At 48.6% G+C, this 14,192-nt stretch overlaps 2 protein-coding genes and 1 pseudogene across 4 annotated transcripts; 2 read left to right on the forward strand and 1 right to left on the reverse strand.

Annotated features, from left to right (window-relative positions):
* The first annotated feature begins 34 nt into the window (after positions 1 to 34).
* RNF25 (ring finger protein 25) lies at positions 35 to 10,836 on the forward strand. The gene is made up of 12 exons (XM_036755715.1): positions 35 to 141; positions 429 to 519; positions 601 to 887; positions 2,469 to 2,543; positions 2,779 to 2,881; positions 2,973 to 3,040; positions 3,187 to 3,256; positions 5,432 to 5,503; positions 5,600 to 5,740; positions 6,096 to 6,185; positions 6,388 to 6,522; positions 10,019 to 10,836. Exons 1-12 carry the CDS (start codon positions 35 to 37, stop codon positions 10,571 to 10,573), a joined length of 1,794 nt encoding a protein of 597 aa, XP_036611610.1. The 3' UTR covers positions 10,574 to 10,836.
* Positions 6,744 to 7,968, forward strand: LOC118846600 (annotated as a pseudogene).
* A 121-nt stretch (positions 10,837 to 10,957) lies between the features above and the next one.
* LOC118846599 (mitochondrial chaperone BCS1) lies at positions 10,958 to 14,144 on the reverse strand. Of its 3 annotated transcripts, none has more exons than XM_036755318.1 (8): positions 14,009 to 14,139; positions 13,103 to 13,463; positions 12,870 to 13,009; positions 12,495 to 12,689; positions 12,183 to 12,246; positions 11,789 to 11,958; positions 11,485 to 11,602; positions 10,958 to 11,275 (listed from the first exon to the last, which is right to left on the reverse strand). In XM_036755318.1, exons 2-8 carry the CDS (start codon positions 13,420 to 13,422, stop codon positions 10,996 to 10,998), a joined length of 1,287 nt encoding a protein of 428 aa, XP_036611213.1. In that variant the 5' UTR covers positions 13,423 to 13,463; positions 14,009 to 14,139; the 3' UTR covers positions 10,958 to 10,995. The 3 variants fall into 3 exon arrangements, with proteins under 3 accessions (XP_036611213.1, XP_036611212.1, XP_036611214.1); XM_036755317.1 differs by having other exon boundaries at positions 13,776 to 14,138; XM_036755319.1 differs by lacking the exon at positions 12,183 to 12,246 and having other exon boundaries at positions 11,789 to 11,953; positions 13,776 to 14,144.
* Positions 14,145 to 14,192: the final 48 nt, after the last annotated feature.

Consider the following 14,192-nt stretch of genomic DNA (forward strand, 5'->3'; position numbering starts at 1 on the left):
AGTGAGGGACAACACAAAAGTCAAATAAGACGAAATGGGGGCGGGGATCAGCCATATTTCCTCTCTTACCTCTGCCCCCACCTGTCCTGACCCTGACCCCCAATCCCAGACCCTCCCTCTTCAGCCTCATTACTGTGATCCGTGAGCATCATCTGACGCTGAACCCAGAGATCACCAGCCCTGCCCCTGCCTCCCACCCTCCTCAGCTTGGACCCTGACCTCAGCCCCCGACCCCAGTCTCATGAGCCCTGACCCTTGACCCCCTACCGCCTCGGCGGTCCTGACCCCGGGGTCCGTCTCAGACCTCCCCCCAGCCCCAACCTCTCCAGCCCTGAAACAAAATAGATCGGCTCCCTCCCTCACCAGCTCTGACCCTTGACCCCGGGCCCTCCTGGTCCCCCTGACCCCGGGCCCCTGGGCCTCACCAGCCCCTCGGTCACCCCCAGCCTTGGAGCTAGCGCTCCCCAGGCCGCGGGACCCGGGCCGGGCTCCGCCCCCGGACCCCGGGCAGGCCCCCAGGTTGCCTGACCGAGTTAGTCCGCAGCGCCAGCAGGCGGCCTCCCCGAAGGGCCCTTTCTCCTCCATCTCCCTCCCTCAGAGGTGGGAGGAGGCCCCCGGGCCCGGGCGACGCGGAGAGAAGGCTGGACGGCCCGCTCCATGGAGGCACTTCTGCAGGCAGCTCCGAACCGTCACCCCGCCGCCTCAGGCCCCACCGAGGACCCCGGCGTCTACGGTCGCCTAGCAACGACGGCTGGCCGCCGGCCCCTCGGCCTCTGCATCTCCCGGCCTGCGGGAAGGTACTTCCGGTTCCGGCGCAGGCAGCAGGAGGAGATGGCGGCGGCGGCGGCGGCGGCGGCGGCTGGGGCGGCAGCCGGGGAAGAGGACTGGTAACTGCCGGGGACGCGGGATCTGGCTGGTGGCCGCTCCTGGCCTTGGGCGGGGCGGGCCCACGGCCGCCTCCTGGAGGCCCGGGGTGGAGGCCGTGTTTTGGGGGGGCGGAACTTGAAGGCGGGGACACCCCGGGGTTCGGCCCACGCCCCCAGCCTCGTCCACCTGGGTGTCCGCCTCCTGGTGGCCCCCAGCCCCGCGGGAGCCGGCCAGGCCCCCCGCGACCCCAGCCGAGCGCCGGCCTCTCCGCCCCAACGACCTCCTGCAGCAGCGGGACCCAGGGCCGGGCAGTGGCGAGGGCGGCTCCCGGCCCGTCCAGGAGACCCAAAGCTCAGGGGCCCTGGTAGGGCAGAGGACTAGGGAGGGTCCCTGCCATCCCCCACTCCCACCCTTCCACCGCGTTTCACGTTGGTAGGCATTGATGTTGGTGGGGATGCAAGCGCCCCCGAAGCCAAGCGATGGGGCTTAGTCATGGGATTCTAGCATGGGTGGAGGAGTTGTAGGCACATCCAAACTAACCATCGGGGACCTTGCTGCTATTATTAAATATCCTTGTCTTGTGAAGCTTCGGGCCTGATCTGTAGAGGCTGAACCACAGTCAGTCAGGAATAGGGCCATACCTGCATCTAAAGTGTTTCGCTAACCAACTCTCCCCTCCCCCTCCTTATTTTAGAGGGAGGGAAGTCCTATGGGGGGAGGGGCGGGATACGCAAAAAAGCCTGTGACTGTTTCATTTTTAAACACCTTAAGAATCTGTGTAGTTTCTTGGGTAACTGGTAATTATACTGGTGACGTGCTACAGCATTCATGCTTCTGGTTTAGAGCAATGATGAGGTGGTAGAATCACAGACTTAGCTCTAGAAGCCATGTAATCCAATCCCCTCGTATAAAAAATAAGTTTACTTGCCCTAAGATTACCCAGATGATAAATGACACAGCTTAGATTTGAGCCTGTTATCTCTCTACCCAAATAAAAGGCCAGCTGTTTGGGTATCTGAAGGCCTGGATTCTCATGCTAGCTTTGCCTCTTATCAACTTTGTGACCTTGGGCAAGTCACAGTTTTTCTGGGCCTCTGCTTTCTCATTTATAAGATGAAAGAATTGGATTTTGAGGCCCCTTCATGCTCTACAATTCTGTTTTTGCTATTATCTCTCACTCTTGTTTCCTCCCATCTTGAAGTAGGTATGGAAAAGGAATGACCTGGGACCTAAGAGATGTGCTTGAACTACTATGCTTCTCAGAACAGCAAGGTCTCTCCTTTAGGGCTCCTGTGTTCCTTGGGCCCTGATTAGGTCCCTCTTTGGGAAAAGGAGGGTCTCCTGATGTTTCTCCATTTTCAGGAAGCTTACAGAAAGACAGCTACAAATGTGTTTTTTCTATATAGTTATAAAAATCCCCAAGCCTGGAATAGCCATGAAAAATGAACCCCAGCTGTAAAAAAGGAAGACTGAAAATGGCCTAGAACCCTAAACCAGACCTTACTACCAACCCTCCTCTCCAGTACCCTCTGGGACAAGCATCCTTCCTCATGGGACTACAGTAAGAAAGGATATGGTACATCAGCCATCTCTTTCCCCAGGGTTCTGCCCTCTGAAGTGGAGGTGTTGGAGTCTATCTACCTGGATGAATTACAGGTGGTTCAAGGAAATGGAAGGTGAGTAACCATCTGAGACCAAGAAGAGCTTATGATAGCAATAAGGGAATGATCTTTACTCAGACCATCATCTAGTCCTAAAGGTTGTGAGAAGTGAAGGAAACTGTCCCTCAAAGAAAGAAGGGTGATACCTTTAACTTACCATAGGACAGATTCCATTCTCATTTCTCTAGGGAGGGAATTCTTAACTCACCCCACTCCTCACCCCCAGTTCTCACTCATTCCCCCCCCACAGGTCTTCACCATGGGAAATCTGCATCACTCTGCACCCTGCCACAGCTGAAGACCAGGATTCACAATTTGTCTGCTTTACCTTGGTGTTGCTGGTCCCTGCACAGGTAAGATGCCTATTGGGTGACCACAAATGGAGGAGAAATGCTGGGATAGGGAGAGAGAGCACTCCGTACCGATCCGGTCTCTCTTTTCCAGTATCCCAATGAGGTGCCAAAGATCTCTATCCGTAACCCCCGGGGGCTCTCAGATGAACAGATTCACAAGTAAGTGATGCATTGACCAATATAGAGTAGAAGTAGGGCATATCTCACATAGGTTAAGGGTACCTTAGGGTACTAACTTAAGGTATCTCTTTTTCAAGAGGTGGAAAGGAACTGTCCTAACATTGGGGTTGGGTTTTCTTTTCCAGGATCTCACAGGCACTGAGTCGTGTGGCTGAGGCTGGCTTGGGCACTGCTGTGCTCTATGAACTCATTGAGGTGAGCTGGGCCCTAGGGAGACCTCCCTCCTTTCATGACAGAGCAGGTTCTAGCCCTGGATTTAGAACAGGGGCGGGGAATCTATGGCCTCCAGGCCACATGTGGCCAAGTGCGGCTCTTGGTCTGAACCCAAACTTCACAGAACAAACCCCTTCAATAAAAGGATTTGTTTTGTAAAACTCACACTCAGTCAAAAAGCCACACCCAAGGACCTAGAAAGCTACATTTGTCCTCACGGCTGAAGGTTCCCCACTCTTGGTCTAGAACCATCCATTTCTCCTAACCCCTTTCCCTCCCCTTCGGTAAAACTGGTCCAAATAGATGAAAGTCCTGTTTTAAAAGCCCTCCAAAGGTCAAGGTTTTACAGGCTTCTTCATTTAGTTGCTCCAGTATCTTGAAACCTGACAAGTCTAAAAGAATAGTTTTTTTGTCTAATAGCACTTTATTCATTTCCTATTTTTTCTCAGTGGTAAGAGAAAAGTAGCTGAATGTATGGATCATCTTTATGTCTGAGACTTCAGTTTAAGATAGTGTGTGCACTGATGCTACTGGAGATAGAAAGAAAACAGAAGACAGTCCCTATACTCAAAACTTAACTTCCAGTCCAGCATACAGAACACCCACAAAGCCACACCTTACGTTTATATTAGCATTTTAATGTTTACCAGGGTCTTCCCTCACCATAAGAGGGCGGGAGAGAGACTGGAAGAGATTGCCTTTCCTCCAGACAGCACTGCCACATACCATACCTTAGCAACATGAATAAGGGCAAATTAAAAATATCACCGCTCTTTATGGTTTTTTAATATCTCAGTTCTAGCTACTTTTCATGGGTAGGAAACCAAAAACCTCTTAAGAATCCCAACCCAGTCACCTTAAGTTCCATGGAGAAGGCTGTGAGAGAAGGCAAACCTTGCATCAATCTGAGAAGGATGAAAAATAGGCAGTATTTGGGAGGATGAGTAAATTAGGCTTCTACTTCCCTCCTGAGTCAAGACCTTATAATGTGGCTTTCCACTTTGAAATGAAATTTAAGCAATTAAGTGCTTCATTCAAATGGGGATAATCATACCTCTGTACTAGCTGCCTCAGGAATTTTGGGAAAATTTAAAGTGTGTGTGAAGGTGCTTTGTAATCTTAAAGCACCAATATAAATAGGGGTTATTGTTTTGTGTACAAACACTAAAACATTTCAGAGACAAAATAGGACTTTCAAGTTATTGGCCTTTGGGATTAACCATACTTCTAGCACAGTCCCTGAGTCCAGAGTCAGCAGTGCAATAGACTAACCCTCCAGTGGCAGCATTGATGCCAAGTAGGGAACTCGTCGGCTGGGATTAGTCACAAAAGCTTTTTGGGAAAGCAGGCAGAGAACATGGATTGGTCTTTAAACAGGCAAGGCGCTAGCCACGAAGTACTTGTGTTTAGAATCTTAAAGAGCCAAGGAAGCCAAAGTGCCTTCCTCAGAATAGATGTCAGAAAATTCACGTGCTAAAACTTGTGCACTTAGACAGAAGAATCCCTCAGACCTTCACTCAGTACTGGTTCTCATTATAGAAACAATTTTAATGAGCTTGGTTACTGCAGATTAGAAGTACAAATTAAAGGGAAGGGCTGCTACAGGCAGACCCCCTGACAACAATGAGAAGGAACAGCTTGAAAGCCTGGCAATAAGAGGAAAAAACTATTAAAAAGCAGGTAAGAAAACCTAAAATCACAAGAATCTTGGAATTATTTGTTAATAAGGTCTCAGGGCCTCTCTAGAATATACCTCAGTACAGTAATTAATGTAAATTAATGATGACAAACTAGCAAGAAAGTTATTTGTCTTATAGCTTGGAGAAGAGAGAAGTAGAGTGCATTTTAGAAAGTTTTTGCATCCTAAATGATATTTTTTAAAAAATAAAATGCTTAAAATTCTTTGCTATCTGGAAAACATTGAGAATAATTTATTCCCTGGGGATTCCAGGAGGCTGAGGCTGTGCCCTAAGCAGTGAGTGCACATAAATGGCAAGAATGTTAATAACGGAAGTGGAGAATCTATCCAGAGTAGAGATTCCTAAATGGAAGACCGCTGTAGTGTATCCCCCGGCCTCAACCTTTGACCAGACCATAGAGTTCATGAGCAAGCTGAGTCTTCTTTCTCCCCTCTCCCCCACCCGCTTCTCTTTCTAGAAGGGGAAGGAGATCCTCACAGACAACAACATTCCGCATGGCCAGTGTGTCATCTGTCTCTACGGCTTCCAGGTCAGTGCTCCTAGGAAGTAGGGGCTAGGGAGGAGGAAAGGGACATCTGGGGACCTTGGCCCAGACACCATGGTTGGTGGGCTTCATTCTTCCTAGGAGAAGGAAGCTTTCACTAAGACCCCCTGTTACCACTACTTCCACTGCCATTGCCTTGCTCGCTACATCCAGCACATGGAACAAGAACTTTTAGCTCAGAAAGAGGAACAGCAGCAACATCCAGGTTCTCCAGTTGAGCAGGTAGAGATTGCATTGGGCCCTGCTTCCTTGTTACCATGCCTGAGCAGATAGTAGATCCATGCTTCCTAAGCCCTATCCTCAGGACCGTAACTTCAGAAAGAGCCCCCTTCGGGAGCACACTGGGGTATGGGTATGGTTTCTGTTTTTACATAACCTGCATTTCCAAAATATGCCTTTTCCCTTTTCTTTCTCTTCCCAGTTATCCCTTGTAGCAAAAAAGGGGAAAAACAGTTCAGCAAAACTAATACATATTGAAAAAACAGGACATCTCTAGTGTTCCACAAAGAAGGGAGAAAGACACCGTCTTATAATTTTTCTTTGGGGACAGATTTTCACCAGCCATTTTGTCTGGTAGGGTGTTGGTGTCCAGTGTCCGGTCTGCAGAGAGCTCCTGGTATATGACCTTGCCACGCTACAGGCAGCTCCCCCACCTCAACATCCTCTGGTAAGAAGGCCCCACTTACTCTTGAATTAGGAGTGAAGGCATGAACTCACTGAGGGATTTCAAAAAGGTGGCTTCTCCAAAATAGTGCTTCACCTGCTTCTGAAAGACCAGGCTTAGAAATGGAAGGCTGGTTCTGATGACTAGACACTGATGAGAAACAGTCCTGGGGAGGCAGGAGTCAGTTCACCCTTTTTCCCTCCAGGAGCCATACCAGCCGGACGCAGAGAGCTTGAGACAGCGGGAGGAACGCCAGCGGCTTTATGAGAGGCAGCAGCAGCGTGGGGGAATCATAGATCCGGAAGCCGAACGGAACCGGTACTTCATCAGCCTCCAACAGGTGAGGAAGTGGGCTCCTAACCCCACCATACACCTCAGGTGTGCATTGTCATGTGCTGTTTTTAGTGAGGAGGCTATGTAGTGTCAAGGAGAGGATGGGTGATTCCCTCAGCCTTTAGTACTCACATTGAACCTGATCTGGTGCTGGGTTCTACCCGCCTCTGAGGCAGCCTCAGCGGCTGTCGGTGCCTCGTCCTCCTCCTCTTCTCCCTCACTGTCATCATGGCCTTCATTTACGAGTATGTGACTCTCGAGCAGCTGGCCAGCTTCGATAAATACAAGTACAGGGCCGTGCATACCAATCTGCTTTCTTTGTATGTTATGCACCCATTTTGGAATACTATAGTAAAGATTTTTCCTACATGGCTGGCTCTGAATTTGATAACCCTATCAGGGTTTCTGTTGCTTATATTCAGTTTCTTACTTAGGGCCTACTTTGATCCTGACTTTTTTGTATCAGCACCAAGTCAGAAGCATGTATCTGGCTGGGTTTGGACTGTAGTGGGCATCCTTAACTTCGTTGCTTACACTCTAGATGGTATTGATGGAAAGCAGGCTCGTAGAACCAACTCCAGCACCCCTTTAGGAGAATTATTTGATCATGGACTAGATAGTTGGTCATGCGCTTACTTTGTAGTGACTATGTATTCCATCTTTGGACGGGGAACAGTGGGTGTTGGTGTTGTTGTTTTATATAACCTCTTATGGATAGTCTTGTTTTCTTTCATCCTGTCCCATTGGGAAAAGTATAATACAGGAGTTCTCTTGGGTATATGACATTAGCCAGGTGACTATTTCTGTTGTCTACATAGTGACTGCGATTGTGGGAGTTGAGGCCTGGTATGAACCTTTCCTGTTTAATTTCTTATATAGAGACCTATTCACTGCAATGATTATTGGATGTGCAGCACGTGTGACTCTGCCAATGAGCTTATATAACTTTTTCAAGGCCTACAAAAATAACACCTTGAAGCACAGTTCCGTCTATGAAACAATGCTGCCCTTTGTTTCTCCGTGTTTGCTTTTCTTTCTGAGTACAAGTTGGGTCCTCTGGTCACCATCAGATATTTTAGAGAGATGTCCTAGACTCTTCTACTACATGGTTGGAACAGCTTTTGCCAACATCACATGTCACCTTATCATGTGTCAGATGAGCAACACAAGATGCCAAAGTTTGAATTTGTTCCTTGTACCATTGGCCCTTGTCATTCTTTTGGTGTGCTTACAATTACCCCCTCATGTGGAACCCATTCTTCTGTACTTACCAAGCATTATTTTTACTTTGGCACATGTCCATTATGGAATACAAGTGGTAAACCAGTTGAGTAACCACTTTAAGATTCTGCACTTTTCATTAAGAAAACCAAGCTCAGATTGACTAGAAGTGGAAGAAGAGAAAATTGGCCTGCAATCTACAGAAGTACTGTAAATAAGATGCTTGTAAATAGTCCAGCCATCACCATAGAGCTAAACTTATCCACCTGACAGAAATGGGGACTAAATGTATGTGGTACCTGGGTGACAGGGTTGAAGCATATATAATCTGAACTCCTGTAATTCCTGTCCCTGTCACTCCCATTTATCATACATGTATTTTATGGGGCAGGGGAGAACCAGGTGACCTTTTTGGTTAAACAGTGTACATTAGACCAAGTGATTTCAACTTCATAAGTCCATGCTTTTTTGGTTCACACAGGTTATGTTTTTGTCTTGGCTTGATTTTAAAATAGAGAATCTGGTTTAGGAACACTGACAACATTCATAAGAACACAATGTGTTTTCATATTCGATGATTTGTTGATAGGTCTTACCTATCTGTGGAAACTATCAGTATCCTACTTCTACCTCCCCAGGGAGAGATAAGCCACAAAAGCAATTCACCTTCAGCGGAAGATGCCAAATTACTACAGAAGAATCTAACCCTAAGTCACTTTTATAACTGCCAAATACTGGCTTCTCATTTCCATGGAAATGCCTTTGTCTTCACATGCTGAGAGATCTGACGTGAATCTGATTGCCTGATGTCCTTGCACTCTTTGTTCTGGAGTAGATCTTGGCACTTTATTAAAGTGTTTTGTGGGGGCTCAGAAGTGAATGGGGTTTTAGTTAGAATTCATTAGTATGGCTTCTTTTGAATTTTCCCCCTCCAGTTACAAGTTGTTCAAATAATTTTACAGGATGAGTTCTTAGCAGCCACAATTGAAAGAGTACATTCGACATTCTCAGTCTAGTGGTACGATTACTTTTTGTGAGGAATGTAGAGAAAACATCTTTTAAGAGAAAGTCTCTTTGGGATTGGGAAGTACATCAATTTTAGGATGTGATTATTCTTTTGAGACCTGTCTCATAAATTCTAGGCCATTCTCGAATATTTTGGGGGGGTTTGGGGGAGAGTCTGGGGGAGCATGGATTCAGTTTTTGTTTTTCCTGCTTCCCCAACTTGGAAAAAACGTGACACATTTGCTGTACTGAGCATACATTCTCTTTACAATAGCTTGCAGTAACTTATAAAAGTTTACTTTTGAAAATAAAAGTTCCTTTACCTTTATTATAATTAATTGTTTCATAGGTCACATCTTTTTCATAGTTGTGATTATTTTTTACTTTTTTATCCTTTAATTTTATATTTTAGTTTGGTGATGGTGAGAGTCACATGCTAATTTTCTTTGATTTTTTTTTTCTACTGAATGCAGTTTATGCTTGAATGAAGAGTGTGTCTTAAACCCTTTTTATGGACAGGCTGCACTTGGAAAGAATAAGCACAACCATGTTCATGTGTAGTTAAACCTGAGAAACCATTATTTGTCAATGAATATTTAGCTATAAGCTTAGTTGCAGTGTTTTCCTTTTGAGGTTTAAAATCTGCTACTTTGAAAAAATAACTGTGATACTTAATTTTTTAAATTTGTAAACTCTAATCATTGTTACACGGGTTATTAGAAATGTGAAGTCTAGGAGCCAACTGATGGTTCCTTTAAATTTCAAAAAATATGTTTGTGGGATTTATGTATTGTGTATTCTGTGACTTCCTCTGAGTCAAAAGGAGTAAAAATGTTCATCACAAATAGAAAAATCGATGCAGGCCAATGTTGCTGCTGAATCTGTTTTTTAAGAGGCTATCATGGGAATTAGAGGAAGTGCCAGTTAAGTGAATGTAACTTCTAACATTTTTGTTTTATTTCATTCTGTGTCATCTTTGAAATTGAACTGGATATGGTATGAATTTGTAGGGAGGAGTAAGGAGGGGGCCACCATTCTACATTTATTACTTTAGTCATTTTATTTTGTTGACTTTATACAGATAAAGTGGAAATAGAGAATTTAACCCTGTTAGTTTCATGTATCAGCATTTGTTGGGGGAAATGTTACTTGAAGTTAAATGAAATAATACATTTACTATAAGAAGCAAAAATAAAGGGGGGAAGATGGGTTATCTCAAGTTGGAACCCTGTACTCAAGGCCCCTGTCCTCACTCTACCTCACTTTCCTTTTTCTAGCCTTCCCCTGTGGAACCTGAGGTAGCCCTGGATGCCTCCAAGGGATCTCAGCCACCAGGTGCCCCTGCCACAGCGTTGCCCACTCCACAAGACATCCTGCCCATTGCCCCACAGCATACAAGAGAAAGGATCTCAGGGGCTGGGCCAAGCCAACAAGGGCTGAATGAGCTCCAGAGAGCTGAAAGAGATACCTCCAGGGCATGCCGGGCCCCTGGGCAGCAGTCAGAGCAGAGAGACCTTCAGGGAAGTGGGAACTCTGCCCCCAAAGGCTCCAGTTGTACACAAGAACTGCCTCCTCCTGATGGGCCATTCAAAGAGCCCATGGACCTGAAGCCAGAGCCTCAGAGTCAAAGGGTTGAAGGCCCCACCAAGGAGAAGGGGGCTGGCAGCTGGCAGGGGCCCCCAAACCGCAGGAACTGGGAATGTGGTCGCTGGGAACGTTCCAAAGGTCGGACGCCTGGCTCTTCTTACCCCCGCGTGCCTCGTGGTCGGGGAGCTTACCGGCCCAGTGCTCGGAGGGAACCTCCTGGCCTGGAACCAGAGGAGGGTTCCTAGCAGGAATGTTGGGGGGCAGGGAATAATGGGTGGGAGGGAAGCAATAAAGAGTATTGGCCCAGCTCAGCTAACTCTCTGCTTGCTGGTGCCTCTGGAAGTAAAGGATCTAGTCTTTAGGAGCTGTATCCCTGCCAAATTTGTGATAGAAGAAAGATGCCTTGGAATATTCAGCCAAGTTGGCAGGTTAATTCCATAAATCCTGTATGTGTATGGAAGTTGTGAAGACCGTGAATGCTAGAAAAAGGAATGCACCCCTAAACTTGTTCTGTCTCCTCAACTGTGGCTATTTCTATAGAAGCAAGTGGGAGTCCCTAATTAGTAACAATATTCAGACAACCCAGCTTCTTTCCTTCTCCCTCTTCCCCCATTCTTAAATACTAGCAGGAAAATTAACCAGAGAAGCATGGTGCTCTGAATGGCATTTATTGGTTTGATGTTAAGCCTGGTGTGGTCACAGCAAGCGCCTCAGCATGCTTCAGAGCCCCTGCCGGGTCATTCTTAAAGAGCATGAAGTGGCCTTGTATCTGAGCAGCACTGAGCTGGCCCTGGGCCAACAGGGCTCGCTCTGCAAAGGATTCAGCTATAGAGGTAGGCTCTTCTGGGTAGAATCTCTGAAACATCTGGGACAGCTGCCAGTGTGAACAATAGCCAACATATTCCTTCAAGTCCACACGACCTGGACGTACCAGAGCAGGGTCCAGCCTAGAGGTAAGAAGCAGAGAATGGACAGACATGGTGTCATTCTGATTTGAGCAAGGGGCTGGTTTCCTGTTTCTCCCCCTTACTAATCTGAAAAGGGTAGAAAAAGTCAAATTTCTCATTTGCCACATTCTCACTATTTAGTGTAGATCTCTTTCCACCTTAATCTCATCACCTTCTACTACATTAAAGGCATTTTTCCCCTCCTTTACCTGTCAACATAATTGGTAGTCATGAAGACAATTCTTGCTTCAGTGGAGGCCACACCATCCAGGGCATTAAGCAGCCCACTGAAGGTCAGACGTCCAAGTCCTTGGTACTTTGCTGGGTCTAAAGCAAAACAAAGAATCGTTAAAGGATTGTTGTCATTTGAAGGGGGAGGGGAGACGGATAAACTACGAAGTAGGTAAGAACCTGACTTGAACATCCAGTCAGTCCATAGGAGGCAATAACTAGAGGGAGTAAGGCATCAATCCCTGGTCCTCCCTACCCCCAGCCCCATGGTCTAGCACTGACTTTCTTTGGCCAAGTCCCGGCTGAGGAAGGCTGCATCTACATCCTCCAGTAGCACCAGGCTCTGCTGTGGGACCACACTCAGCAAATGGTTCAGCCGGTCATCAGAGAGACTTGAGTCAGTAAGGCTAAGCAGACAGATGCTGTGCTCCAGTTCCCCAGCCAGAGCTGTGCTATGGAAGACAGGAAGAAGTATGAAGCCACAGATTATGATCCACCACTTTTCCTTACGCCCTTGCCTCCTGTCAGCTCTCTCCTACTTCCCATTACCAAGCCCTAGTTAACATTCCTGGGGTCTCTAATCATCTTGGGTCCCTTTCAGTTCCTTTTCTAAACATACTCATCACAAGCCAGGGATAAGGAGATTGAGGAGGATAGAAATCTACAATCTACTCACATAAAGCTGCTCTTTCCACAGCCAGGGGGCCCATACAACAAGTAGCCACGCCGGTAGGGAATGCCTGGGAATACAGTCCGGGGCAGCAGGGTCAGGACCTAAAACCAGTTGTACAACTTCCAAGATTTGGACATTCTGAGGAATGATGGCCAAATGGTTTGACTACCCCCCAAAAATGTGTCCCCACCCTGTCAGCCCTCAGCCTTGGAGCAATGCCAGCATCATCATACCTCCCAGAACCTGACCACAAATGATGCAGGAAAATAGCTGCGGCGCCTACCCTAATGCCTGGTCAATCCCTTAAGCCCTCACCTCTATCACTGTACCACTTGGGGTTATTGATGAACTCTTGGATATCTTGGATGATGCGCTCAGCCAAGCCCTTATCCAGCACCACGGATTTTAGGGGCCTGCGGCGTCTAGGATGACCGAACGGTCTCCACTCTGAGCCCATGGCCGTGTACATTACTGTCTTCCCTTCTTGTTGCTGCAGGGCCAGCTCTCGGGCTAACAAAGGAGGGAAAAGAAACTTGGAAAACAGTTCCTTTCCTTGGATACTTGGTTTCTTGGGTTAAGTGGGCAGCTTCTTTTAATTCTTGCTCCCTCCGCTCCCTTTCCCAGTGCCTCCTCCAGACCCAATCCCTCTCCCACATAAAATCTGAAAAGACGGACAGTACTATTCCATACCTTCTTTCAGGATACTACAGAAAATTTTGCGATCTGTGCCAAGAGCGGTGAAAGTGACCGACTCCCACGGAGTCCCCGTCTGCAGGTCAATCATTTGTTTCTCCCGGTTTCGCTCTACCCGGATCCATTTGCCCTGGTACCTAAAAGAGGGATGCAGGACCCTGAATAAAGGCCCCTCTCTGCTCCACATGGACCAAGTCTCCCCAATGCCACTTTTGCCCACTCCCCCTCACCAAATGAAGTGGTTTCCTGGGCTGGGGACAAAGTCGAACTTGGTGGTTATGTGGCCACTCTCATGCTGCAGGTACGAGGTCTCCACGCTCAGGTGTTGGGTGCGGGAGCCATGCCGGGCCAGCCAGCTCAGCAGCCACGTGTAGCTGCGGTCCCTGCCTGGGACCTCCAGGGTGATCATGTAGTAACGGCGGAAAGCCACCAGGCCCAACTGGGCACCCTTGCGGACCAGGGCCAAGGCAGTGCCCACGCCCACCAGCCCAAAGCCAGCCCCGAAGTACGGATTGTCCTTCAGGGCCAGCACGAAGTCGGACAGCGGCATAGTGGGGGCCTCCCCTCACCGGGCCTTCAGCATTGCCGAACCTGGGTGCGGAGAAGACATATCCGTGGCAGGGGTGGGGAGACAGGGACTCCTGCACCCTCCAAGATGAGAGATCACACCTGTGCAGGATCCCTGCTCCTCCCCCTCCCATACAAGGTCAAACCTGTGCAGGACCCCTGCTCTCCCCCCCATACAAGGTCACACCTGTGCAGGACCACTGCTCTTCCCCCCATACAAAGTCACACCTGTGCAGAACCCCTGCTCCTCCCTCCAAAATGTAAGGTCACACTCGTACTGGACCCCTTCTCCCCATCCCCGGGAGCTGCAGTGTCACTCCTGTGCAGAACTCCTACCTGGGCTCTATCGGGAATCACAGAGGGGGTATTGCAAGATCGAGGGCGCCGAGGCCAGCCCCTCCGTTCTACGGCTGGGGGAACTGAGCCCCCGGCGCGGGAATGTGTCGCGCGCGGCTTCCCCCTCAGGGGCTGCTGAATGCAGGCGCCGCGGCCGAGCCCGGTGCCAGGAGAGATCCAGGGGAGTACTAGCTGCCGCCTCCCGGGCCTCCCCGGAGCGGCCTGGCTTTTACCTTGTTTAGGGCCTTGGGTCTGCACGCTCTTACTCCCAGAGGCGCCCTCTGGCCGCTTCCCGTCATGCTCTAGGTTCGGGCGCCTGGCCGCTCTGGCCCGCTGTCTCGATGGTGCTTCCCTCCCTCCTCCTCCCCTCCTCTCCAGCAGGGACCGAAGGGAGGAACCATCGAGTACGCACCGCCC

Source organism: Trichosurus vulpecula, chromosome 4 (assembly GCF_011100635.1).
Source record: "Trichosurus vulpecula isolate mTriVul1 chromosome 4, mTriVul1.pri, whole genome shotgun sequence".
Lineage (NCBI taxonomy): Eukaryota > Metazoa > Chordata > Mammalia > Diprotodontia > Phalangeridae > Trichosurus > Trichosurus vulpecula.

Bases quoted from the DNA above. Each gene is read 5' to 3' on its own strand.
- LOC118846599 (XM_036755318.1), bottom strand. From the start codon at position 13,422: ATGCCGCTGTCCGACTTCGTGCTGGCCCTGAAGGACAATCCGTACTTC. The intron at 12,247-12,494 runs GTGAGGGCTTAA...CTGTATTCCCAG, and splicing joins CAAGTGGTACAGTGATAGAG to GCATTCCCTACCGGCGTGGC. The intron at 11,959-12,182 runs GTGAGTAGATTG...TGTCTTCCATAG, and splicing joins TGTGGAAAGAGCAGCTTTAT to CACAGCTCTGGCTGGGGAAC.
- RNF25 (XM_036755715.1), top strand. From the start codon at position 35: ATGGGGGCGGGGATCAGCCATATTTCCTCTCTTACCTCTGCCCCCACC. The intron at 5,741-6,095 runs GTAGAGATTGCA...TTTGTCTGGTAG, and splicing joins CAGGTTCTCCAGTTGAGCAG to GGTGTTGGTGTCCAGTGTCC. The intron at 6,186-6,387 runs GTAAGAAGGCCC...TTTTCCCTCCAG, and splicing joins CCCCACCTCAACATCCTCTG to GAGCCATACCAGCCGGACGC.